We start from the raw sequence: 25166 nt of genomic DNA on the forward strand, positions 1-25166 counted from the left end.
GAGCTTAAGCTGGAGGGGAGCGCACATGGGGGACCCAGGTGAGGGAGGGGGGTCCTGCTGAGCTTAAGCTGCAGGGGAAGCGCACATGGGGGACCCAGGTGAGGGAGGGGGGGGTCCTGCTGAGCTTAAGCTGCAGGGGAAGCGCACATGGGGGACCCAGGTGAGGGAGGGGGGTTCTGCTGAGCTTAAGCTGCAGGGGAAGCGCACATGAGGGACCCAGGTGAGGGAGGGGAGGGTTCTGCTGAGCTTAAGCTGCAGGGGAAGCGCACATGGGGGACCCAGGTGAGGTAGGGGGGGTTCTGCTGAGCTTCAGCTGCAGGGGAAGCACACATGAGGGACCCAGGTGAGGGAGGGGGGGTTCTGCTGAGCTTAAGCTGGAGGGGGTGCGCACATGGGAGATTCAGGTGAGGGAGGGGGGGGGTCCGACCACCCTCCCCGCCACTGTGCCCAATACCCCCTCCCTGCCCGCTACCCCCTATGCAGCGTATTCTACACCGCGGGTCGGCTAGTATAAAATAAAACCATAGGATATCTAAAAAAGTTGATTTTAGGAGTAGGAGAATACATACAATTGTCTATCTCATCCGTTTTTTTTTTCACCTCAGGTTCATTTTAAAGCTCAATATTTATTTTAAGCAATACCGGTTGCCTGGCTATCCTGCTGACCTACTGCCTCTAAATAATTTAGCCATAGCCCCTAAACAAGCATATGCAGATCAGATGTTTCTGACATTATTGTCAGACCTGACAAGATTTGTTGCATGCTTGGTTGCGGTGTGATTCAGACACTACTGCAGCCATATATCAGCAGGGCTGCCAGGCAACTGGTATTGTTTAAAAGTAAATAAACCTCCTTCTTCCCACTTCAGTTGTCCTTCAGTTGTCCTTTAAAGCCCAGCTACATGCAGACATCTAAAAAAATCTTGAATAGCTAAATAAAATTACTGTTTTTATGCTAAATGAGGCTTTGTCATAAAGATGGTGTGTGGGGGCCTATTTATACTTACCTGGAGCTTCCTCCAGCCCAATGAGGTATTTCCTCCCCTAGTAATGCGGCCAATCATGTGCTTCTCTGCATGCGCAGCTTGGGTGCACCTCACTCCCATGCCCGGAAGCGTTCTGCATCTGCACAGTACTTCTGTGCAGGAGCAAAACGCTCCCAGCTGTGGGAGTGTGACTCAGGTGTGCACATGGCCGAGCCAGCCTGATTACTGGGATGATTTCAGAGAAGACGGGGAGGGACCCCAAGCACCTCATGGGGCTGAAGTAAGCCCCAGGTAAGTATAAATAGGCCCACACAAAACATCTCAGTTTTATTTTAAAGTAGCCACATACTTTTACATACATACTTACACGATTTTCCAGGTTGATTCCAGACAGACTCAGTCACCCTCTTCGAATGTACCAGAAATCTGTGCCCCAACATATTCGACCAATCATAATTTCGATCAATTCCTGCCAAATATTCCATAGCATAGCAGTGCAATGCTGCAGTTCAACTGATTTTCAAATAATGTCACATTAAAATCTATTTAAAATCGACGTGCTGTGTGTGGAAGGAATAGATCCATTTCTGGTCAGATTCTGATCAGGAAGTGATCTATCTTTTTGCCATATTGGGTGGCAATCTATTATTGTGTGGCTGCCTACGGTTACAGTTGCTGCTGATTGTTGGATGGCATCATCTCACTGTCCATGCAGCAAGGAGGAAGGCAGTGAACAAATCTCTGTGAGAAGATTGCAGCCTTTAATAACAACAGTGCATCCAATCGGAAATAGATCACAATATGCACCAAATTGTGTGTAGCGTAAATTACGTATTCTTATGTAGTGGCTGTAAAATGAAATGAAAAGATACTTTTAAATAATATTAAATTACCAAAACGTCTTGTGGGGCCTTGATATTTGTAGCAACTTGTAACAAACACTACAGGTCACCTCGCTGTCTGCTAAAATCCCTGTCCATACACCATGGGAAACATAAGAGGTGTATAAGTGCCCCCATGTCTTATACACCTTGCAATTTAATGTGACTTATACCAATGATTGTAATGCAAATCAGTTTTTAAAGGCATCAGTTTTCGATCCGTGACCCTCCATTCCGTTACAAGGAGGTCCATGTGACGCCTCCATAGATGCAGAAAAAACATCACTCCAGACCCAAACTTGTAGTCAGTGCAGCAGAACAGAACAAACAGGTCCTTTCGAAGCGGCCAAACAAATCCATTGGTTAACATTGGGCCATTCCACTACGGTCCGCTAAACCGTTTGTTTCTAAGCCAATGTGAACCGGGCCTAAGAAACAGGAATTGTTGCAGCTAACTGAGGGCGATCTGGTGTGTCTATCCATGTTCGGTTGATTTTGGATGTTGCCTCAGCTTGGTTTATAAGCATGTCTGGGAATTTGCTAGGTCTGTAGAAGTTTTCAATGAAAGCGGTGTTTCCCTTTAATACTCAGTGTCAGCAGCAGCGTGGCGCAGTGATAGTTCAGATCACAGAACTCAGCCACATCCTCGGCGTGGCTCCCGATCACTGGCCAGATGACATCTCATGTCTGTGGGTACCTGTCGCAACCTATTGAGAAATATAAACAGCAGGATGGGGGCTGGATGAATCAAGCATTGCCCAGATTGCTATTTCACCTTTTCAGTGCAGTGCACCAGTCAGCAAGTAGAAGGCAGCCATCCCATTGATCTGTGTGGCCCGTCTCTTGGCCTCCCCAGTGACTGCGCTTCATTGGCTTTCAGCTGCCTGCAGACTGGACACCGGCATTCATGAACGTTAACAAAAATTAATGAGGTTGCTACACCATTTTATAATGGCTAAACACTAAGCGTTATTTGAGGATTAAAAATGTGGCTCATAAAGGAATCGGGATTTTGGCCAAACTGATTGCTGCTTTCAGCAATCAGCTCCCAATTCTTTTCTTGGGCTTTTTCCAGCCAGGCTGAGGCAAATCTATTAGGAGCTTTGTCCAGAATGTATTTCACTTTATCAACAATGTTTATGTGGCCACTGAGATCCTGACTGGAATGCTTCCCAGAGTCTCATATAGAAACCTGCGGGGGTAAATCAGCAATAATGCTCTGGGTTCAGTTAATTTAAAAAATGCTTTGCCTGTGTGTACTTCAGATACCCAATCATGTTTGAGAACATTTTTAAGGCTTAAACTTGATAGGATATTCAAAGTAAAAATTGTGCCCTGTAAAGTGTAACACCATTTTCACAGAGACAAGCCAGTCCGGGACACCTAAATACATGGCAAAGGCCTTATTTGCAGGCTGCACATTCCAGGTCTGGCTGGGGCCCAGGCTTTGCCACCTTTGTTAAAGGGACACTTAAGCCAGGAATAAAAAATCAGTTGTACTCGCCTGGGGCTTCTACCACCCCCCTGTAGCCGTCCCGTGCCCTTGCAGCGAGGGCACAGGACAGCTGCAGGGGGTAGGGTTGGTAGAAGCCTCAGATAAGTGAAACTCCTTTTTAAACTTACCTTTAGGCTTCCTTTAAATGATAATGTATTCCCACTTTGGTTATTTATTTCATTTTTAATTCCCTCCTGGAGGTGGAAACCCCAGGACTGCCTAATACCATTTGGCTTCAAGAGCGGTGGGCGGGGATTAGCAGGGAACACTCACGCGCACGTGCGATCGTTCCCTTCGATGTTAACTGGAAAAAAACGTGTTCGATTACATCTATAAAACGCTGTTATCTAGCACAACGCTGTACAGGGGACACTTAGCTGCCCCTCTGGGCGGCATCCAAGCAAATCCATTGCATAGGCTGATGCCTATGAGAGGAGGTGAAGAGTACAGATCACAGCCTAGGGCCAATTAAGGGGAGGGAGGGGGGACTGCATTAATTTAAAAAGAAAAAAGCTCTTTTTTTTTTTTTAAAATAAAAAAAACCTAACAATCGCAGCAGCGATCAGAGACCACCACAAGAAAGCCCTGTTAGGGAAAAGAAAAGGAGGTTAGATTAATTTGGGTGGTAAGTTGTATGGCTGTGCAATATATCGATAAAGCTGCAGTGTGCTGTATTGTGAAAAATTGCCTGGTCACTAAGGGGGTGTAAACCTTTAGTCCTCAAGTCGTTAACAATACCAGTTGCCCTGAAAATCCCCCATGAGGAGATGGACTAGTTTAAAACCTCTCAGATGTGTCAGATTTTTACTGCTAGCTGTAGACTAACGGGCAGTGCTCCAGTGGTTATTAGGTTTTTCAGTTTGTCCTAACTTGACAGCAGTCACTCGGCCTCCTATAAGTTGACAATGGTTGCTCAGTTTTGCCTGTAATAAGTACCTTGTTCTCTTCTTGCGTTAAAAGTACATACTGTATATGATGATGTTACCAGTATAAATTCTGAATATAATGCATACCCCTTGTTAGGAGGTGCACTGTAGTAGGATGACTTCAACTGGATTAGACCCAAGAACGTTACTAGGATCCCAAGAGATCCGGGGCACTTTTGGGAACGCCAGCTGGAAGATGGGTGTGGCCATGCAACATAATGTGGGTGTGGTCATGGGTGGAGCCAAATTTACATGAACTTATCAGCAGTCTAAGGGCTCATACACAACATACACGCTTTCGTGCGCATTTGGAAGCGCGTATGATGTGCAACACACAAGAATGGCAGAATGTCATAGACAGCCTTTCTGCTGTTCACATCATATGGGCTGCACAGCAGTACGATGCGCTATGATGTGCTTGCATACTGCTGCATGCATTCTGCCTGCAAGCGCAGAGCTGACCCATTCGCTGTAATGAATGGGATCAGCACAGCAGCGCAGCACATAGCGGCGCAGATGGTGTGAGATCATGCACGTTGTGTTCCGATCGCACGGCCATCTGCGCTACATAGATGTAAACGAGGCCTAACTAGGCCTGCCCAGAAAAATGTTGGATGAAGCCCCACCTCTCCATTAATAGAAAAAAAAAATCAGCATATCACATAAATAGGCAGTGCCACTTAACCATAATTAGGCAGATCTACCTTCCTTCTGTTCTGGCTGGTCTGGCTTACTGCTGGGCGAGCTGGCCTGCTGCCAGTCCCCCCATAGCATTCCCTGACCTTCTAGTGGACCTCCTTCTATGCTCCCACGGGCCTTCTATTCAGGCACCACAACTCCCAGCATGCCCCCATAGAAAAACCACAGCTCCCTGCATACCCCTATAAAGACATGACAGTGCCCAGCATTGTTCCACAGCACCCAGTATATCCCCAAATGATGCACCACAGCTCCCAGCATGCCCGCCATTGAGGCATCACAGCTCACTCTGCCTAGGGGACATCCAGGGCACCCCAGAATAGATCCAGGGACACGTGCTACTGATCTTTGGGGCTAGCAACCAGTGACATAGCTAAGGACCTATGGGCCGCAGTGCAAGTTTACATTGGGCCCCCCTAAGCACTCTATACATACCAAAATGATACGGCACACCAAAACCTGTCAAGGACAACTACAGTGCCAGAGGTGCAAGAAAGGGATGGCAAACAGTGTGTTAATGATTACTACTATTCAATGCATCTATAAAAGTGATTACAACTAGCATAGGACCAATAAAAAAGATAATACTGTTGTTGAGTGGTGGCCAAACAGGGCCCGATGCGGTTGCAACCTCTGCAACCACTATTGCTACGCCACTGCTAGCAACGCCCCTGGTTAGACCCTGTCCTGTGTCCTCATTAGGGAGATTTCCCCTAACATACTATTTTGTTGACACTCCTGTTTCCCTTCTCTGGTGTGCATTCTTAGAATATGCCTATCCTCTAGTGTCTCATGACTGTGGTACTAATTTACTATAGAAATATACTGTACATATAGAGAGAATGCATTATAGAGAGAATAAATAATAAGTCCAGCTCACAGCAGAGCTCCAGGGTTCAGTTTCAATGATAGTCTCCTGTATTGTCATAAGATCACTTTGAAAAAATAAATAAATCTGAAATGTTCACTCTTTCATTTCCTGGAACTAAATTTTCTCATAAGCCTCTTGATAATTCCATATGGAAGTTTTTTTTTTTAATTGCACTTAAAGGATACCTGAAGTGAGAACAATATGGAGGCTGCCATATTTATTTCTGTTTAAACAATGCAAATTGACTATCTTACTGATCCTCGGCCTCCAATACTTTTAGCCATAGACCCTGAACAAGCATGCAGAACAGATGTTTGACTAGATTAGCTGCATGCTTGTTTCAGGTGTGTGACTCAGACACTACTGCAACCAAAGAGATCAGCAGGACTTCCAGGTAACTGGTATTGTTTAAAAGGAAATAAATATGGCAGCCTCCATATCCCTCTCACTTCAGGTTTTCTTTAAGAAAACCTCAAATTGCAATTATAGAGTGTGATCTATGGGGCTTTAGACATGTTCCTTCCTATACGCACATTTCCATGGTGTCTCTCAATGTAACTTTAACAAAACTAAAGAAAATCAGTAATATTGCATAGCACATTGACAAAGATAATGTTTATACAAAAAAGTAACACTACATTTATCTAGCAGTTTTAATAGTAACGTTATTGTATTGTATTGTGCACAGTAATAACCACAGTTACTGAACAAGAACACTTTACAAGATATGATGAGATGTACAGTATTCACCACTAGGTGGCAGAGCAATCAAAGGGCCTGATCTGCTGAAGAGTGAAGAGTCCGTGAAGGGCAGCCTAGATGATGTTCATGTGCTTGAATGTTTCTGCATTCCTGCACATGTACACTGCCATGCTGACTGGATGTTCCCTGAATGAATGCTGATCCAGCCACAACTTTTTTATATTTGGAATAAGTGGGAAGGATTCAGCCTGGCTATCACTTTCTGTGTGCCATTTAGAAAAAGTATCCTGCCTTATGAAATTATTCTTTTGAGCCAGAATTGCTATTGATAGGTTAGGGAAATGAGTACAGGGAAGTTAGTGTTAGGCTTTATATTAGGTAAAGGTAGTTAGGATGCAGTAACTATTGTTGCTCTCTGCTACCACCCAGCAGTTGCAACATTCCTTCTGGTTTTAGGTGAAATGAGACCCTGGACAAAAATGACCATGGGCTCTCAGTATACTCTGCCCCATGTATACTGGTATTAGGTGGCCTTTTGTTTCACCATCCCTATATGGTATTGGGTGGCTTTTTTCCCTTCCTTACCCCATATAGTAATACTAGACACCTTTGTGCCCCACATATAATGGTAATAGGTGGTCTTTGTCCCCCCACCTCTGCACCTCAATAATGATGCCCTTTAAGGGGGGAGACTTGGAGTTCTCTACAGGCTCTGTGGCACTAGGAAGTTGCCTACGTTGCCCCTATGAAAGCACTAGCCTTATCCACTTCTCCCGCTCTGCTTCTTGTGTCCCTACATGTGGTGATGGGATCAGTGAATAATGGCGCACAGCCCCTATGCATAAAAATGGCGCCGCATTAAAAAGATACGCTTATCGCTATTTATCGTTAGTACTGCATAATGATGGCGCACAGGGGAAAAAAAGAAGAAAAACGGCACACACTAATGTTATTTACCAATAGTGGCACACACTAACGTTATTTATCAATAGTGGCACACACTAACGTTATTTATCAATAGTGGCCCACAGTAACGTTATTTATCAATAGCACCCTACATAAGCCAAACTGCAGACGTTATTTAACTGCAAAACGGTGAATGGATTTAATGTAACACTGTCAAGGTTAGGGTTAGGCACCACTGGAGGGGGGGGGGAACTTAGGGTTAGGCACCACCAGGGGGGTTTAGGGTTAGGCACCACCAAGGGGGTGGTTAGGGTTAGGTACAGGGAGGATTCTGTGTGAGAGTAGTTACAGTACAATATACACCACCAGTGGGGTGGTCAGGGTTAGGCACCACCAGGGGGGTGGTTAGGGTTAGGCACCTCCAGGGGGTGGTTAGGGTTAGGCACCACCAGGGGTCTAGGGGTTAGGCACCACCAGGGGGGTGGTTAGGGTTAGGCACCACCAGGGGGGTGGTTAGGGTTAGGCACCACCAGTGGGGTGGTTAGGGTTAGGCACCACCAGGGGGGTGGTTAGGGTTAGGCACCACCAGGGGGTGGTTAGGGTTAGGCACCACCAGGGGGTCTAGGGGTTAGGGATACAGTGGAGGAAATAATTATTTGACCACTCACTGATTTTGTAAGTTTGTCCAATGACAAAGAAATGAAAAGTCTCAGAACAGTATCATTTCAATGGTAGGTTTATTTTAACAGTGGAAGATAGCACATCAAAAGGAAAATCGAAAAAATAACCTTAAATAAAAGATAGCGACTGATTTGCATTTCATTGAGTGAAATACGTTTTTGAACCCTCTAACAATAAAATACTTAGTGGAAAAACCCTTGTTTGCAAGCACAGAGGTCAAACAATTCTTGTAATTGATGACCAAGTTTGCACACATTTTAGGAGGAATGTTGGTCCACTCCTCTTTGCAGATCATCTCTAAATCCCTAAGGTTTCGAGGCTGTCTCTGTGCAACTCTGAGCTTGAGCTCCCTCCATAGGTTTTCTATTGGATTAAGGTCCGGAGACTGACTAGGCCACTCCATGACCTTAATGTGCTTCTTCTTGAGCCACTCCTTTGTTGCCTTTGCTGTATGTTTTGGGTCATTGCCGTGCTGGAACACTCATCCACGACCCATTTTCAGTTTCCTGGCAGAGGGAAGGAGGTTGTCGTTCAGGATTTCACGATACATGGCTCCGTCCATTTTCCCGTTAATGCGATTAAGTTGTCCTGTGCCCTTAGCAGAAAAACAAAATGTTTCCACCCCCATGCTTGACGGTGGGGACGGTGTTTTGGGGTTCATAGGCAGCATTTTTCTTCCTCCAAACACAGCGAGTTGAGTTAATGCCAAAGAGCTCTATTTTGGTCTCATCAGACCACAGCACCTTCTCCCAGTCACTCACAGAATCATTCAGGTGTTCATTGGCAAACTTCAGATGGGCCTGCACATGTGCCTTCTTGAGCAGGGGAACCTTGCGAGCCCTGCAGGATTTTAATCCATTGTGGTGTAATGTATTTCCAATGGTTTTCTTGGTGACTGTGGTCCCTGCTAATTTGGGGTCATTCACTAACTCCTCCCGTGTAGTTCTAGGATGCTTTTTCACCTTTCTCAGAACCATTGACACCCCACGAGGTGAGATCGTGCGTGGAGCCCCAGAGCGAGGTCGATTGATGGTCATTTTGTGCTCCTTCCATTTTCGAACAATCGCACCAACAGTTGTCACCTTCTCTCCCAGCTTCTTGCTAATGGTTTTGTAGCCCATTCCAGCCTTGTGCAGGTCTACAATTTTGTCTCTGACATCCTTGGACAGCTCTTTGGTCTCAGGGGCGTAGCAATAGGGGGTGCAGAGGTAGCGACTGCATCGGGGCCCTTGGGCCAGAGGGGCCCCGAAGGGCCCTCCCTCATCTGCAGTATTAGCTCTCTATTGGTTCTGTGCTCATAATAATCACTTATATAGATGCTTTGAATAGTGGTGATCATTAACAAACTGCTTCCCATCCCCTTCTTGCACCTCTGACAGTGTGGTTGTCCTTGGCAGGTTTTGGTGCCCCGTATCAATTGTTCGGTATAGAGTACTTGGGGGGCCCCATTGTAAAACTTGCATTGGGGCCCACAGCTCTTTAGCTTGGCCACTGTTTGGTCTTTCCCATGTTGGAGAGTTTGGAGTCTGCTTGATTTATTGATTCTGTGGACAGGTGTCTTTTATACAGGTGACTAGTTAAGACAGGTGTCCTTAAGGAGGGTGACTAATTGAGTAGAAGTGTCTAACCACTCTGTGGGAGCCAGAACTCTTAACGGTTGGTAGGGGTTCAAAAACTTATTTCACTCAATGAAATGCAAATCAGTTGCTATCTTTTATTTAAGGTTATTTTTTCGATTTTCCTTTTGATGTGCTATCTGCCACTGTTAAAATAAACCTACCATTGAAATGATACTGTTCTGAGACTTTTCATTTCTTTGTCTTTGGACAAATTTACAAAATCAGTGAGGGGTCAAATAATTATTTCCTCCACTGTAGGTACAGAGAGGGTTCTGTGTGTTAACGCAAAATAACGATAAGGCTTTAACGCTAAATAACAATAAGGCTTTAATGTTAAATAGCGATAAGCGGCAAACGGATTAGCGGCAACACTGTGCGCCATTATTCACAGGCGCCATTTTCAGATGGATGCGTGGTGATGATGTCATCACATGCAGTACATTCCATAGCTGCTAGGATATGAGCATTTACGCACAGAAGCCTATGCATAAATGGCAAGGGTGTGTGTGGTGTCAGGTGGATGAAGGGATGGGGAGGAGCAGGAGCTATGTGTGCAGATGTCCAACAAGGTCTGCCAAGGTTGGTTAATGATCTGATAAGCAACAATCAGCAGTTGAGTCCATTGTTTCCCTCCTTACCCAGCTGCCAGAAGCCACTCTATCATACCCAACATTGTTGCGCCTTCTGCCTTCTTCATAGACAAAGAACGCATCACTTAGCCACTGTGGAGAACAGTCTAGTGTGTGTACAAGGCTATAGAATCCCCCATGAGGAGATAGACTAGTCCAAAATCTGTCAGAGCTGTTGGTTTTTACTACCATATGTAAAGGATAGCTGTATAGGGAAAAAAAAAGTATTACAATTTCTAATTATAGTGGTCCTTCAATTCAATTATTTTTTACTGACATTTGGTAATTTAGGACTCACATTTTTTACCCTAATGTTTCAGTTCAGCCCTTATATTTTAACCAGTTTGGGACCGGCCGTAGATAAAACTATGCCACACTTGTGGCAGCCTAAGCCTGATGTGGTGTCGTTTTAATGCCACGTGATCCAGTGTACGGGTCGCAAAAGCCCATCCCTGCCAGCTCTGTGACTCGGTCAGGAGCTGTTTTCATTGGCTCCTGACCTCCTGATCACTGTGAGCCAATCACAGAGATTGTGAACAGGAAGTGAAAAAAGAAGAAAATAATTAAAGGGACATTATTTTAAATACTTTATCATATAAAAAATGTTGTCTTTTAGTGACATTAGTCACATGGTCCTACAAAGGGAGAGTGATTCTCTGCTGACTAATGACTATCAGACTAGCCTATCAGACTGACCATAGCACCCAGTTGCCCCTCTTTTGGAAGGACAGTCCCTCTTGGGGGAACCAAATCCATCTGTCCCTCTTTCTTCATTATTTGTCCCTCTTTCAGGACTGATGTACTGCTCTATGTTAATATCTGTATTTTTTCTACTGAAAAATGGGTTTGGCTGTAAATGTAATTCCCATTAGTTACCGTATATTGATATATTTCTTATTCTCAAATGTTAAAATTAATAAAAACTATTGATGATAGAAAGGACCAGATAATACTACATCTTTTAATTCTAAATTAATTGATAAGTATGACGAGGGGCATGGTGGGGGTGTGGTTAGAGGTGTGTCATGGGCATGTCTTATAGTGTCCATTCTTATCTCAAAAAGTTGGAAGGTATGGACTGACTGATATGTGTGCATGTGTTGCAAAATGGCAATTTTAGTTAAACACTTGTAAAGCTGGCCACTAACGGTCCAATTTCTAGTGGAAAATCGTTAGAGCGATCAGAAATTCTGATCGGATTGGTTGTAAATAATCTTTATTGGTGGACACAATCGTTTATGAACGAGTGAAAAAAATGTCGCCCGAATGAATTTTCGTCGAACGAAAATTTGGATTTTCTTGGTGGTCATGATAGATAGGAAGCAATGATTGGTTAGTTGATGGTGTAGTGAACGATTTTTCGTCCGATCAGAATTTTTGATCGCTCGAACGATTTTTCGCTAGAAATTGGACCGTTAGTGGCCAACTTTAGAAAAAAAAAGTGCCCCTGAAGTAAGTATAATAGAAGTATTAAAAAAAAACTTAAAATATTAGATCAGAGTTCCCCAACTCTGTCCTCAAGGTCCACCAACAGTGCATGATCTGCAAGATACCACATACATACACAGGTGGAGTTATTGGTTTCTCAGCAGAGCTGGCTGATTATCTCTGCTGTTGGTGGGCTTTGAGGGTAGGGTTGAGGAGCACTGTTAGAGAACATATGGAGAAATGGAGAAGAGTCTGATGAGCTGATAGATTTACAAAGCTCTCATTCACTGTGATTACCTCCTGTTTTAGCAGCACATGATTATGACCAGCAAATCAGGGCCTTACTAGTCTGTGACCTGACTAAACTGATCACATGCTTCTGCGTGAGTTCCCACAGACACAAGCATCATTATTAATGAGGTGGCCAAAGCAGCAAGTGTAACATAGCAAATATAGTAACTTGTATATGAGCGGGAGCTGATTGGGGTTGATATAATAGTATTCTGAAATTTCATTGGCTGTCAGGATTTACAGCCTTTGGTTCAGTCACTAGGTTGTTGGCAGCACATTTCTACATAACCTTGTGTGAAGCTGTTTTATCCTGAATACAGACTCACACCTGGCTTATTCTGAGCTGTATAGCTTTATGATCATGCAATTGTTTTTCTGTAGATGAGATAGGGATTCCAATGTTTCAAGTATGTCTGCTATGCTAATGAGCATTCAGCAGCATTCAGCAAGGAGTGATGTGTTTCCCAGTGGCTGCACAGCTTACAATATATGTGCATTCTTTGCTTCAGTAAGATCTTCATACATGACAGCATTTATGTGTTTGTTCCCTTATCTAGAATTGCCTACACATCGCCATTGTTAAACAATATTAATCTAGTATGTCAGATTTTCATTTCTGCTGTAGAGGAATGATCACAGTCAAGTATACAAAGCTAAGCAGAGCAGAGAGCATAACGCTAAAGCTGTATCAGACTCAGGTGTTTTTTGGTAGTTTTTTTTCAATGTGTAATATCATTTGCAATGCACACATTTTTCTGCTTTGCACATAAACCATGTTTCCATAATTTTTTTCTGACTACCTGGGAGGCTGAATTGGCAATGCTGAATTCCTGTGCAAATGTTTTATAAGACTTGGCTGCAGGGGCGTAACAATAGACCCTGGAAGGGATGTAGCTGCAGGGGGGCCCAGAAGTCACAGGGGGCCCCATGGGGTGAGAAATCTATTTTCCCTGTCCTGAGAGACTGGCAACTAAGGGCACGGAGAGAATAAACTTTCTGCACAATTGTTCTAATGACTGCATCTGCTCGTCCACTGATAAGGAATCGTACAAAGTCTTGTAGACCATCCCTACTCAGCGTTCAGCAGGGTCCTGTGTACAGGGCCCTTCCCCCAACCTCTCTACCCCTCCCCAAGTGCTCTGTACTGTAGTGATGCAGTTGTATAGTGTATGAGTACCTTTATTCAGAGCTTTAAAAGTATATTTAGAGCAACATTTTATTTTTAAAATAAGGCACTGCAAGCCATCCTTCCGCGTGTGCACGCCAGCCATTTAGCGCCACGGCCAATCACAGCAAGGCTTGGCGGGAGGGGGCATTTCCAGGACGTGTGGACGGACACACATAAATACAGTGGACAGGTTGGAAATTTGTAGTATAGACTATTGGAGTTTGTCTACAGTGTGTAATCTAATCCTTCTTCTCTTCGTGTCTATTTGTGAAATAAATGAGTTTTAACGGTGATGCTGGCTTTGCTCAGATTGCCATCCACTGGCTGCAAGTCTGGGATACCAAATGTATGTGTATATAATACGTTTTATGATTTGATTCATTTGCCTGATCACATGATGCACGTTGTTGTGCACTAAAACTTTTGACAGACAGGTTCTTGCACTGTTTGAGTGCCCGACTTTCAAGCACAAAGTTCTCCTTACCATAGATCACAGTGAGATGAAGGATGAGTTGCAGCTTACCTATGATCCACAGAAGGCAGTTTGAGAGGAAGTGGCAGCCTGTGCCACGCCCCCTCCATAGACCACAATGGAGCCAGCCATCTTGGAAGGCAGTGTGGTGGACTGTAATTATATAGTTCAGCAGGTAAAAAATGACCAGTAACCACAGAACCTGTAGCTGCAGAAAGACAACTGTGAATATTTGTATTTGTCTACATTTGTGTACAACTTTACCCTTGTGTGTACTGAAGAAAAACACATTTTTGACTAAAGAGGGACTTTAAGTGGAGGTCTCAGGAGACACAGACACTAGTAAAAATTTCAAAACATGTTTTCCCCTGGAGTTTGTGATTCAATGTAATATGTATTCATAGCGTTGTAAGCAAGACAGGTACACTTTAAATGTTGTTCTGAGCCAAGGTCAATAGCATTCACACAGATTCTAAGACTGCTGTGTAAGAGATTTCTTCAGCATGGCCAACTTGTCAGCTATTCATCACACACTATTGACCACCCACCTTAAATGCAGCCCTATGCTGTTTACTGTGTATCAATAGCACGCCATTACTGTCCAGAAGCTGACGTTCATCCTGTATCATTAGTTATTTATTTTTTGTAGCTTTTGTGTTGCAGGGGCACAACATTTTCAGCAACCTGTCCTCGCAGCAGTACAGCGACCTCATGCAGCTTCTCAAGCAGTCCATCCTGGCCACCGACATCACGCTTCATTTTGAGTATGTATGCCCACTTTTATTGCTGTATTCTCAATAAATGTCTTTATAATAGAAGGGCACTCTGGCCCTTCATTCCAACTACCGTGTACACCACACAGCTTAACAATATAACGAATGTCCTATTTTTATGTGTATTTTTAAAGAGCTTATTCACCAGTCTGCGGTAAGTCTACTTCCTGACATGAGTTGTAAAAAATGTCTGTTTTTATTTTGTTAGAACTTTTGGGCTAGCTAACTCCCAGGACTCAATCCAATTCACTTTTTTCTCCTCAGTTTTCTCCTAGGATAGTATTTTCCTTCTTCTGGTGAAAATAATTTTCCAGCACTCTGAAATTGATAAAAAAAAAGTAGGTGAAAAGTACTGTCAGGGCTCAAACCCACTAGGGCGATTTTGTGATTTCCCGAAATGCTCAGCCAATGTTAATGGATGGGCGAAATTCCACTGGAACGATTGCGATTACCAAAATTGCAAACGCAGGACATGCAGCATTTTTAGCGATTATCGTTAGCAATGTAAAGTATATAAATGTTGGCATAATCGCTTGTCAAAACCTACACAGAGCGATTTTGCTAGCGTTTTTACATTACTGCACATTGTAAAAAATAAAAATTAATTAAAAGGACCAATCAGAATTAAAAACACTAATCACTGCACAATCACTGACAAAAAGCTGACACTTTTTAAAAACGCTACCAAAATCATTAGCAATTGCTCATGAAATCACTTACAAACCGCTCATTAAAAACGCCAGCGATTGCGATTGGCGGTATGGTTTTGTAGTGGCCTCAAAGTTATTCCGAGTATTTTCTTGCTCGCTGGTGGCTTAGTAGGCATTTTATTGATAAGATGTGAAGAGAAAACGTAGGAGAAAACAGTGGATTGGGCCATATGTGTTGCCATTTCATTCCTTTAATTACTGACACATGAATTATACAGGTCTTGAGGCTAGTTCGATGTAGTTTTGGCACTGATTATGAGTAAGTTGTCCCACAACCTGCATATCTAATATGTGTCCATACTTAAAGGGATGATTTGACAACCCTAGTTGGCATATGGTGTGTATTTCAGGCATTCCTCATACACTGTTTTATCACCCTCCATTCTATAACTATTGCCAGTGAGGGCAAGAATAGAAAGGCTGATCAATGACCAAGAGTGTGAAATCTTCTTGAGTTTTCTTCTGTGACATCTGGCACAAGTTTTAAAGCGTACCTAAACTCAGTGCCTTACTTGCCTTTCTATATGGTCTTTGGGCCCCAGCAAGCCCTGTACGTGGGCTTCACTCTTGGGTTCTACCTCCGATGTCATTCTGCAGCCTCTCACTTCTGGGAGGAGACATGACACATGTATCAATCACCCAATCTCCCTCTTTGCCCTCGCATTCATATAATTGGCCTAGGTGGAAACAGCAGGGAGTGTAGCACTGAGCAGTCAAAACCAGTGGATTTCTGGCATGCAGGGATGCAGCGCACAGGGTTGGTATAGGAAACAGCTGTACTGTTATGACCTCCATTACAGTTGAAACCATATGTTATTTATGTAATAATGCGGACTTGGAGTTCACAGAAAGTAGATGTTGAGCAGTGTAAAGACCTTAGGCTGAAAACGGGAGTGGCCCTAAAGATCTTCTCTCTGTATGGTTAGGTGCATTGCTGCAGGCAAGCACAGCTGCCAAGGCCGGATTTATACTTTTGTGCCCCTAGACCAAGTATGTTGTGCCTCACCTTTCATGTGCATCAGCACTCCTCCCATTCCATGCGCCCCTCTTTCATGTGTATACTACATGTACTGTAGCCCCTCTCATTTACAGACAGCTTCCTTGGGCATCAATTTTCCCTTTTCATGTGTTGCTCCCCATTTTCAGCCTCCTCTTTCATATGTAGCAACCCCTCTTTCATGTTCAGGTGCCCACATTGGGCTGCAACCGCCCAAGTCCAGGGCCGCTGTGGCCTTCCCAGAAATCCGGCCCTGGCAGCTGCACAATGGGTTCTTGAATTGGGAAAGTTCCGTTCCAAATGTAATCCTTTTTATTTCCACTAATCAGCATGATTACTTTAAGAATTTGCCTTGTTCAGCTTTGAGTTTGGTTGTGAAGCTCAGATCACATGATGTTTTTGGCATCTGCTCTGTTACACATCCAGTAAAGGGTGGGATGCTTCACTCTTCTGACGTATGAGACTCAGGGCAAGACAACACAGACCTGAATACCTGTTTTTATATTGAGATGTTATTATTACAAAAAAAACCCTCTGAAACAGCAGGATTATACTGTGAAGCGTCTGCATATTGCTGCTATTAAAGCTGAACCCAGGAGCTGTTTTATCTAGGAACAATTACGTAGACGGCACAATGTAGTGTTTTAATTTGTCCGATTGGTAGTTTTCTGGTACAGTTTTTTTTTCTTTTTATTCTGCAGCGTGAGGGTTACAGTGATTCCTGTAGTCACTACGTCATAATGTGAGCTTCTGTCCTAGTGCTGGATAGAAACTGAGAGTGTATGATTTGATAGTATATGTTGGGAGGCCTTTATGCTTATTCCATCTGTATAATGCACTCAAACAGCAGGGAGTGCTGCTGAGCAATATAACTGGCATTAGCAGTCTACTGCACAGAAACACCTTCTTTTCAAGATAATTTGTTGTGTGTGTAAATGTAAAGGTGAATATATAGTGCCAGCATGTCCAATCGATAGATGCAACAAATCTCAGCCTGAAATTGGTCGTATCGTCAATTGGGCATGCTTTTGGCAGCACCGATTTTCATCCGATTTGCTAATAATTATCAAATTGGATGTTATGTCGGCTGCCTAATCTATAGATGTATGGCCACCTTAAAAGTCCATGTTCAGTCAACAATTGTATCAATTCTATGCTCTCCAACTACACTATTTTAATGGTGTAAAGTTATAAAACAAAAAAAACTAAATACTGTACCATTATTTCAATGGAAGCCGTAAAGATCACATAACCACTGCTACTACTTCTTGACTAATAATGTGGCAACTGTCCTTGGCAATGGCAGAAACTCATCCCTCTTGTGAGGATCAGTGATGCACGGTTGGATAAGACAATGCAGAAATTGTCAGTGCTATATAAATTCACAATCATAAAATAGTAACAACAATAATTAAAAGTGGCCAACAATAATAAAAAGTTGCTTAGCCCTTTAATTAGCTGCCCATTTTGGCTCAGTGCAGGCAGTTGTAATGGGCGTGCTGCTGCGCATGGGTTGTAAGCAGACATTTGGCATTCCGGAATCCTTGTCTATGCCACAAGTCTTAACTACATAAATAAAACACTCTGAAAAGGGAAATGGGGATGCAGAGAGAGGAGCGACACACTGACACTTGAAAGACTGTGTCATTGAGCAGAGACAATAAAAAATTAATTGTACTTTTTAAGTTTTTAAACATAAAATAAAAGAGGACAGATATAATTGTTTATCTCATCGGTTTATTTTCACCTCAGGTTCACTTTAAGAATGTATCTGGCTTAAGTATGCTAGCTTGGGATGTATTTGTCTTATTGGGGCTGCACAATGAATCTACACTGTCTGTGGCTCTACAAGTATGTTTCATTTTATGGCATCCTTCAATAAATCACTTTGCTTTCATACTGCTGAATGTCAGAAATTAGCATGAGATTAGTAGTCAATTGATGGATTAGAAGACGTGCATGGAAGTATTTTAATTAGCCATTGATGTAATATTGGCTACATTTAAAAGGGATATATCCAATGTCAGTAGGAGTCCCTTGAGATACCGCTGCAGAAGTGATCCTGGAGTGTGCAGTATGTGCAAGTTCAGCATTCTTCTTTCCTAAATATTGGTAACTTTTAGTTTGTGCCATAATGTCATAACAGGAATGATGATTTAGGTTTATGGTGGCCACTCAATAGACTGAGCTTATGTCTCACTGATTGCAAAGAGAGAGAGATACATACACATATACATTGCATCTTGATCATCATCTATCATTGTGACGTAAAGAATACATCATTTTGAGGAATGTATAGCAGACTTTTCACTGTTGTCTTTGTTAGTAATTAAATAAATAAATTGAATTAAATTGAATGCAATCTGCCTTATTCTCCAGTAATTACGCCCTGTGTCTTCGTGCCTGTGTGTATAAACATAAAGTTTGTCTACCTTCTACACACCCAGCCTGGCTTCTTCTACAGTTATATGCATATAGAATTAATGGCGGCACAGTAAAGCATACATTTGAAAAAGTCGTGAGAAAATTTAGGCGCGACAATAAATACCGATATTACTAGCAATATCGGTAAATAACAATTTTAGCGCAACGTTAAGTAACAAAAATGATAACAAAAAGGGTAAATAACAATTTCATTGCAGTATTACATTATTGGTAAATTTATCAATAATATTGAGCCTAGCTAGAACCTAACCTCTCCCTACTCTCACACAGAACCCTCCCCTGGTGGTGCCTAACACTAAGATCCCCCTGGTGGTGCCTAACCCTAAGACCACCCTGGTGGTTCCTAACCCTAAGACCCTCCTGGTGGTGCATAACCCTAAAACCACCCTGGTGGTGCCTAACCCTAAGACCCCGCCTGGTGGTGCCTAATCCTAAGCCCCCCTGGTGGTGCCTAACCCTACGATCCCCCTGGTGGTGCATAACCCCTAAATCCACCCTGGTGGTGCCTAACCCTAAGTCGTCGCCCCCCCCCCCCCCCCCCCCCCCCGTGGTGCCTAACCCTAAGACCACCCTGGTGGTGCCTAACCCTAAGACCCCCCCTGGTGGTGCATAACCCTAACACCACCCTGGTAGTGCCTAACCTTACGTCCCCCCTGGTGGTGCCTAACTTTAAGACCCCCCTGGTGGTGCCTAAACCTAGGACCCCCCTGGTGGTGTCTAACCCTAAGACCCCTCTAGTGGTGCATAACTTTAACACCCCCGCTAACAATAATACGATCAAATTCTGTTTAATTGCAGCCGGTCGCTAAATAGCGTAACGGCTTTCTTTATTAAAGTGAAATATAACCCTGCATTTCATCTTTGCTCTAAAACATTATTTACAGCATATTATATGCAACCAGCATTTTTTTTTTTACTAGACCAGCATTTGAAGGGTTACACACAGAGCTTGAAAGTTGAGTGCAGTGAATTGCAGACCCATCCGAACTTTAGATAATGATACATTTAAGTAAACACAAGATAACAAGTGAGGAATGTGACACATTCTCTGACTGCAGAGAAGCTGCTGGAGACAGAGAGACACTGATAGCATGTCTGCCTGCAAAACAGCAACGGATAAAACCAGTTATTAATAAGATGCAAAGTCAGCTGACAAAGCAAAAACTGTACTTTTGGAAACCTATAACTTCTAAATGAATAATAATACTTATGCACAAAAGCAAACATGATAACCGTACGGCATATAAAAAGTAGGTAAACATGTTTTTATTGAATATTATGTCAGGGTTTTAAACCGCTTTAAGATAAATAACAATTGCGCCCACATATATCGATAAATAACAATTGCACCCATTTTTGGCCGCAACTTTTTCAACTGCTCCCCTCCTTGGAGCTTACTGGTTTTACTTATGTCTCTTCTAGAAGGGTGTGCACCAAAATAGTTAATTTCCAAGTGTTTTTATTGTCATTTAGATTTTATCACAGCCTTTCATTTCCTTTGTTTGGATCTAGCAGTTTTTAAATCAAACCCACACACAGGCCCGGATTTACCTCACAGAAGCCTATAGGCACAGATGTCCTGGCACTTTAGACTTTGCCCTACAAACCCTGCCAAACCGCACTGCAAGTGTGTTGGCTGTCCCAGCTGTCACTCCTCCCTTACTTCCCTTGCCTGTCATAGGTAGCTATAGGTGCCCCTTAGTGTTAGGTAGTCAGAAGTACCCTCAATATTAAGTAGCTAGAGGTGCCCCCAAGTATTAGGTAGCTAGAGGTGCCCCTGCCTGAAGGGAGAGCTCTTTTGAGCAGAGTGAGTAACCTCTCATTTACATTCTCATCAGGACTTTGCATAGGGAAGGAGGGAGGGAGGCGCTCGAAGATGGGAGTTAGCCGCCTTTCCACCATCAGGCGCCTGTAGGCACGTGCCTATAGTGCCTTATGGTAAATCTGGCCCTGCCCACAAAGGTCCAAGGAGGTCCAAGGGACAAATAGCGAAGTAAAATTGTTCTGTCGGAGACACAGACAGAAAACCTGATTCCTCATAACTTTTTTACCCTTTTTTATACAAAATTTTAACTACAATAAAACATTTTTCCTGAAAGTGTTTTTTAATAAAAGAAAGAAGTTCAAAGCACTGGGGAGATGCCTCATGTGCCAACAGTGAACGTCACTGCATAGCCTGGGTGGGATAGACTTGTGTTCCGGGTGCCCTGCTCTGACTGGGTTGTTGTGGCCTTCCTTCTATACAACAAGATCAAAACATTAGACCCCGAAGTACTTAATCAAATGTGTGTATAATGCAGTATAATGCTAAGCAATTTTATTGGATCCGGAGACCCAGTAATAAAGGTAAAATTACCTTCTAGCAATATGTTCTAACAGATAGGTCATAGCATCTGAACTCACAGTTATGGAAATAAACCCCCCAAAACCCCGGGGCAAAATTCAGGGAGCGTTTCCTGGTAGAGGCAGAGCTTTGCGCTGTAGCTACTCGTGCAAATCCCCGCTGATCGCTGCCTCTCCCCGCCCCTCTCAGTCTTCTTTCACTGAGGGGGCGGGGAGAGGTGGAGATCTGCAGAGATTGACGCAACTGAAGGCAGAGCAGCAGATGTAGGAAGACCGTGCAAGCAGAGCAAACTATATATATATACACACACACACACACACACACACACACACACACACACACACACACACACACACACACAATATATATATATATATATATGGTTAACAGTAGGTTGTGCAGTAGGATTGCATCTGCCCATACGGGTAACAAGCCTCCATGCACCAGGGCCAGATTTTCCATGAGGCAGTGAGTGTTTGCGCCTTCAGGGGCCTGATGTTTGAAAAGGGACTCAATCCTGATTGTCTCCTCCTTCCTTATGCAGAGTCCCGAGTAGAGCATAAATAAGAATTTACTCACCCGATTGGCAAGATCTCCCTTCAGCTGGGGCCACCTCTAGCTACCTAACACTTGTGGGCACCTCTAGCTACTTAATAATGAGAGTACCTCTGGCTACCTAATACGAAGGGGCACCTGTGGCTACCCATGCTGGGCGGGGGAAGTAGGGGAGTGTCACAGCCAGCCAGAACACTTCCGGTGGGTTCATAAAGGGTGAAGTCTAGGGTGCCAGATCATCTGTGCCTATAGGCTCCTGTGATATAAATCTGGGTCTGACCAGAACTAATTCACAAGCATGTATGCTGCCTATTCTCTCAGGTTACTAAGTACGCACAGTTTGTCTCCTCCAGTTTCTAAGACCACACGCATGCCTTTCAGTTACAGCAACAAGCCTCTAGACTGGCAAGCTACCAGGTCACCTTCGTGTGCATTACAAGTATCAGGTATACCGAGAGGGTGACCTAACTTTGAATTTTTATTGACACTGGCAGCATTTCAAAGGGAAGCGTCTTTTCACAGTTTGCTCGCCTGTGCATTCCAATGACTCTGATGAAAATCGAGGCGCTAGTTAATGTGAGATATCCATGCTTCTTTCATTTCAGCGTTTCTCCCCCTCCGAGGCACTTAATGTCCTCTTCATGCCATGAATCTGAATAAGAGAAATTCATTTTGTTTTGCGCTTATGACTTTGAATCCTATTAGCGACATTTGTAATATGCATTTGTGTCACATTTCAGTTCGCCCCGGCCACGCAGCATAAGCCTCTCTCATTTTATCCCAGTAATCTTTGTATTAGCTGGAGTAATGAAGAAAAAAAAATCTGTAAAATCAGTCTGAAAATTGCAGCGATTTGATATATGCTGAGACAGCCTGCTTGTCATCTCACTGGTTTTTACATTACACACTTGGATTATGCCAGTGCCAAATCATCGTTTAGTTGGCATCAGATTATTCATTGTTGTAAAGTGTTCCCGGTTACACACATGCACCTAAACCACCGCTGCGAAATATATTCCTTTCTGGAAAAGAAAGGCAAACATGACAATACTGACTATTTTGGGCTTTGTTATGAGGAAGCACCTGTAAGGCTTGTACCAACGTCGCAACTGCACGTGATTTATTCGACAACCAACAATTTCTGTGCAACTAGCGATTGTTTCCACGATCTTATGACGTGGGTACGTGCGCATGATAACCAAACGATGTTTTGCAACGCACTGCGATTTTGACCATCACGGTGGATCGGATCTTTAACTACCTAACGACCGCCTCATGCCAATGGGCGTGGCCGTGGCAGCAGCCCCAGGACCGCCTAACGTCAATTGGCATTAGGTCCTGGAGCCGGCTACTGCAGGCTGCAAGCGCATCTACACTTTAGGGGGCGATCGCTGCTTGGGAAACTGTTAGACGGCAAAAACCACCGTCTTTCTACTAAGTACAGCTCTGCGATCCACGGCAGCGCTGTACTGGGGACACGGCTGTCCCCCTGGGGCACCAGAGAGCGATCGACTCCCATGGCTCAAGCCTATGACAGTCGATCGCCGTGATTGGGTGGCGGGGGGTGTGCGGTAGGGAGAGGGGAAAAAACTCCAAAAATTACCTTTATTTAATTAAAATAAATAGTAATAAATATTTGTAAAAAAAACAACAACTGTGGAGCGATCAGACCCCACCAACAGAGAGCTCTGTTGGTGGGGAGAAAAGGGGGGGGGGAATCAGTTGTGTGCTGTGTTGTGCGGCCCTGCAGCTTGGCCTTAAAGCTGCAGTGGCCAATTTTACTAAATATGGCATGGTCTATAGGGGGGTTTAGCACTGTGGTCCTCAAGAGGTTAAGATCCCCGACGACTCCCGCACAAACTACCACGATCATTTCACTTCCTGTTCACACCCCTCGCGTGTTCCCGCGGGTAGGAAGATGGATTAGGGAACCTCGTTTGTCGGGAGGCCTCGCTGTAAGGTTTCCCAATCCATCTTCAGGTGAGTATTCAGCTTAAGTTGGACCCCCATGACTCAAGGGGCAGCGATAAAATATGGAGAATGAGCGGACAATTCTGGTGTCACCCATCAGCTACAGTACGACATTTTTACTGACATACTTGATATTAAAAGTAAATCTGACCCAGATATACAGGTTAGTAGGGATAGTCAATGAGATGCAAATCATTTCTCCTTGCTTTCTAATTTTATGTAAACGTTATGCAGCTTGAACTTGAACCAATAAACAATGACAGGAAGTTGTTCTTTTATCCAGTTTCAAGCTGCATATCATTTAGATGATATTTGAATGCAAGGAGAAATGATTTGAATCTCATTGACCAGCCCTAGTTAAGCCTGGTACACACATCCACTTTTGATTGGCCAATCACAAGCCACCTTTACCAACTGCTCCATGTACTATGAGGGCCAACAGACTTTGAATACTATGCACAGAGTGTGCAGGTGGTAAGCTCTCATACTTTGTGGAGGTGGTAAAGTTGGCCAATGGTTGGCCAATCAAAATGAGATGTGTGTATCAGGCTTTAGGAGCTTTCCACATTGGGAGAGATCATTAGGACGTATAATATTATGAAACATGGGCTACCAAAAATGCAAAATGTTTGCTGAATACATGGAAAATGTGCTGAAGATTTCAGGTTAGGGTTAATCTACACACAAGATATTAAACTGAATACACACATTTTAATTTCATGTACATATGAGATGCAAGTAATTTTGGCTTAAATGCAAATTATTAGCCGATTGGTCCAGTTTGAAGCTGCATACAATTTGTATGAAATTTGCAGGCAAGCTGAAATTATTTGCATCTCACTAACTATCTCTAAAAAGCGTATCTCTTATTCTGAACGGAATAGCTTATTACCGGTAGCTTTTGTGGCTACTTTAAACTAGGATGGGACATTTAAAGCAACCCCAAGCTGAATCTTGGGATCAAAATAAGATACTCACCTGAAGAGAGGGAAGCCTCAGGATCCTATTGAAGCTTACCACGGTGGTCGGATGCCCCCCTTCCTTGCTGAGCACCCCCCCTCTCCACATCGGTGCCACACAGCTCCTCTTATTGCAGCGTGGCCCCACAGTAGACACGCGAGCACAGCCACGCATGGGCAGCAGCATGGAGCTCGCGGCTCCAGCTTACTGCTCAGGCGGGCTCATGCAGCTACTGCGCAGCTAGAAGAGGAGCTGTGCAACCCCGATATAATTAGCAACAATCTTCTGGGGAGGGATACTTACCTTTCTCTTTGGGGAGGGGGGGACTTACCTCTCTCTAGGTGAGTATCTCAATTTATACCCGACTCAGGTACACTTTAAGCCAATCTCGTACAAACAGAACAGTTATTAGTGATCCTTTCTGACATGTGTTTTGCTCCGCTGATGTTTGAGGTGCCACACAGTACATCTAGTTGAAAATAATGCTTTCTGCATTGTAGAGGCTGGATATGGTTCTAGTTAGGGCACCATCTTTGATATATGAGAGCTGGGTTTGAATCCTGCCTGGAGTCAATGCCTAATCAGTTAGGAGTCCTCGGGCATGACTCCATAATGTTCTGCATGGCCTACTGAAAGTGCCTTAAGAGGCTGCAGCTC

At 43.7% G+C, this 25166-nt stretch overlaps 1 protein-coding gene across 12 annotated transcripts in view; it reads left to right on the plus strand.

Annotated features, from left to right (window-relative positions):
• Positions 1–25166, plus strand: part of PDE11A (phosphodiesterase 11A) — a 749805-nt gene that overhangs the window by 633819 nt on the left and 90820 nt on the right. For all 12 annotated transcript variants that reach the window (XR_011022809.1, XR_011022806.1, XR_011022807.1 and 9 more), the window contains one exon: positions 14418–14518. Coding sequence is in view for 1 of the 12 variants with exons in the window: in XM_068245440.1 (XP_068101541.1) it covers positions 14418–14518 (101 nt within the window). In the remaining 11 variants the exon portion in view is untranslated. The remainder of the gene's footprint in view (positions 1–14417; positions 14519–25166) is intronic.

Source organism: Hyperolius riggenbachi, chromosome 7 (genome assembly GCF_040937935.1).
Source record: "Hyperolius riggenbachi isolate aHypRig1 chromosome 7, aHypRig1.pri, whole genome shotgun sequence".
NCBI classification, from domain to species: domain Eukaryota; kingdom Metazoa; phylum Chordata; class Amphibia; order Anura; family Hyperoliidae; genus Hyperolius; species Hyperolius riggenbachi.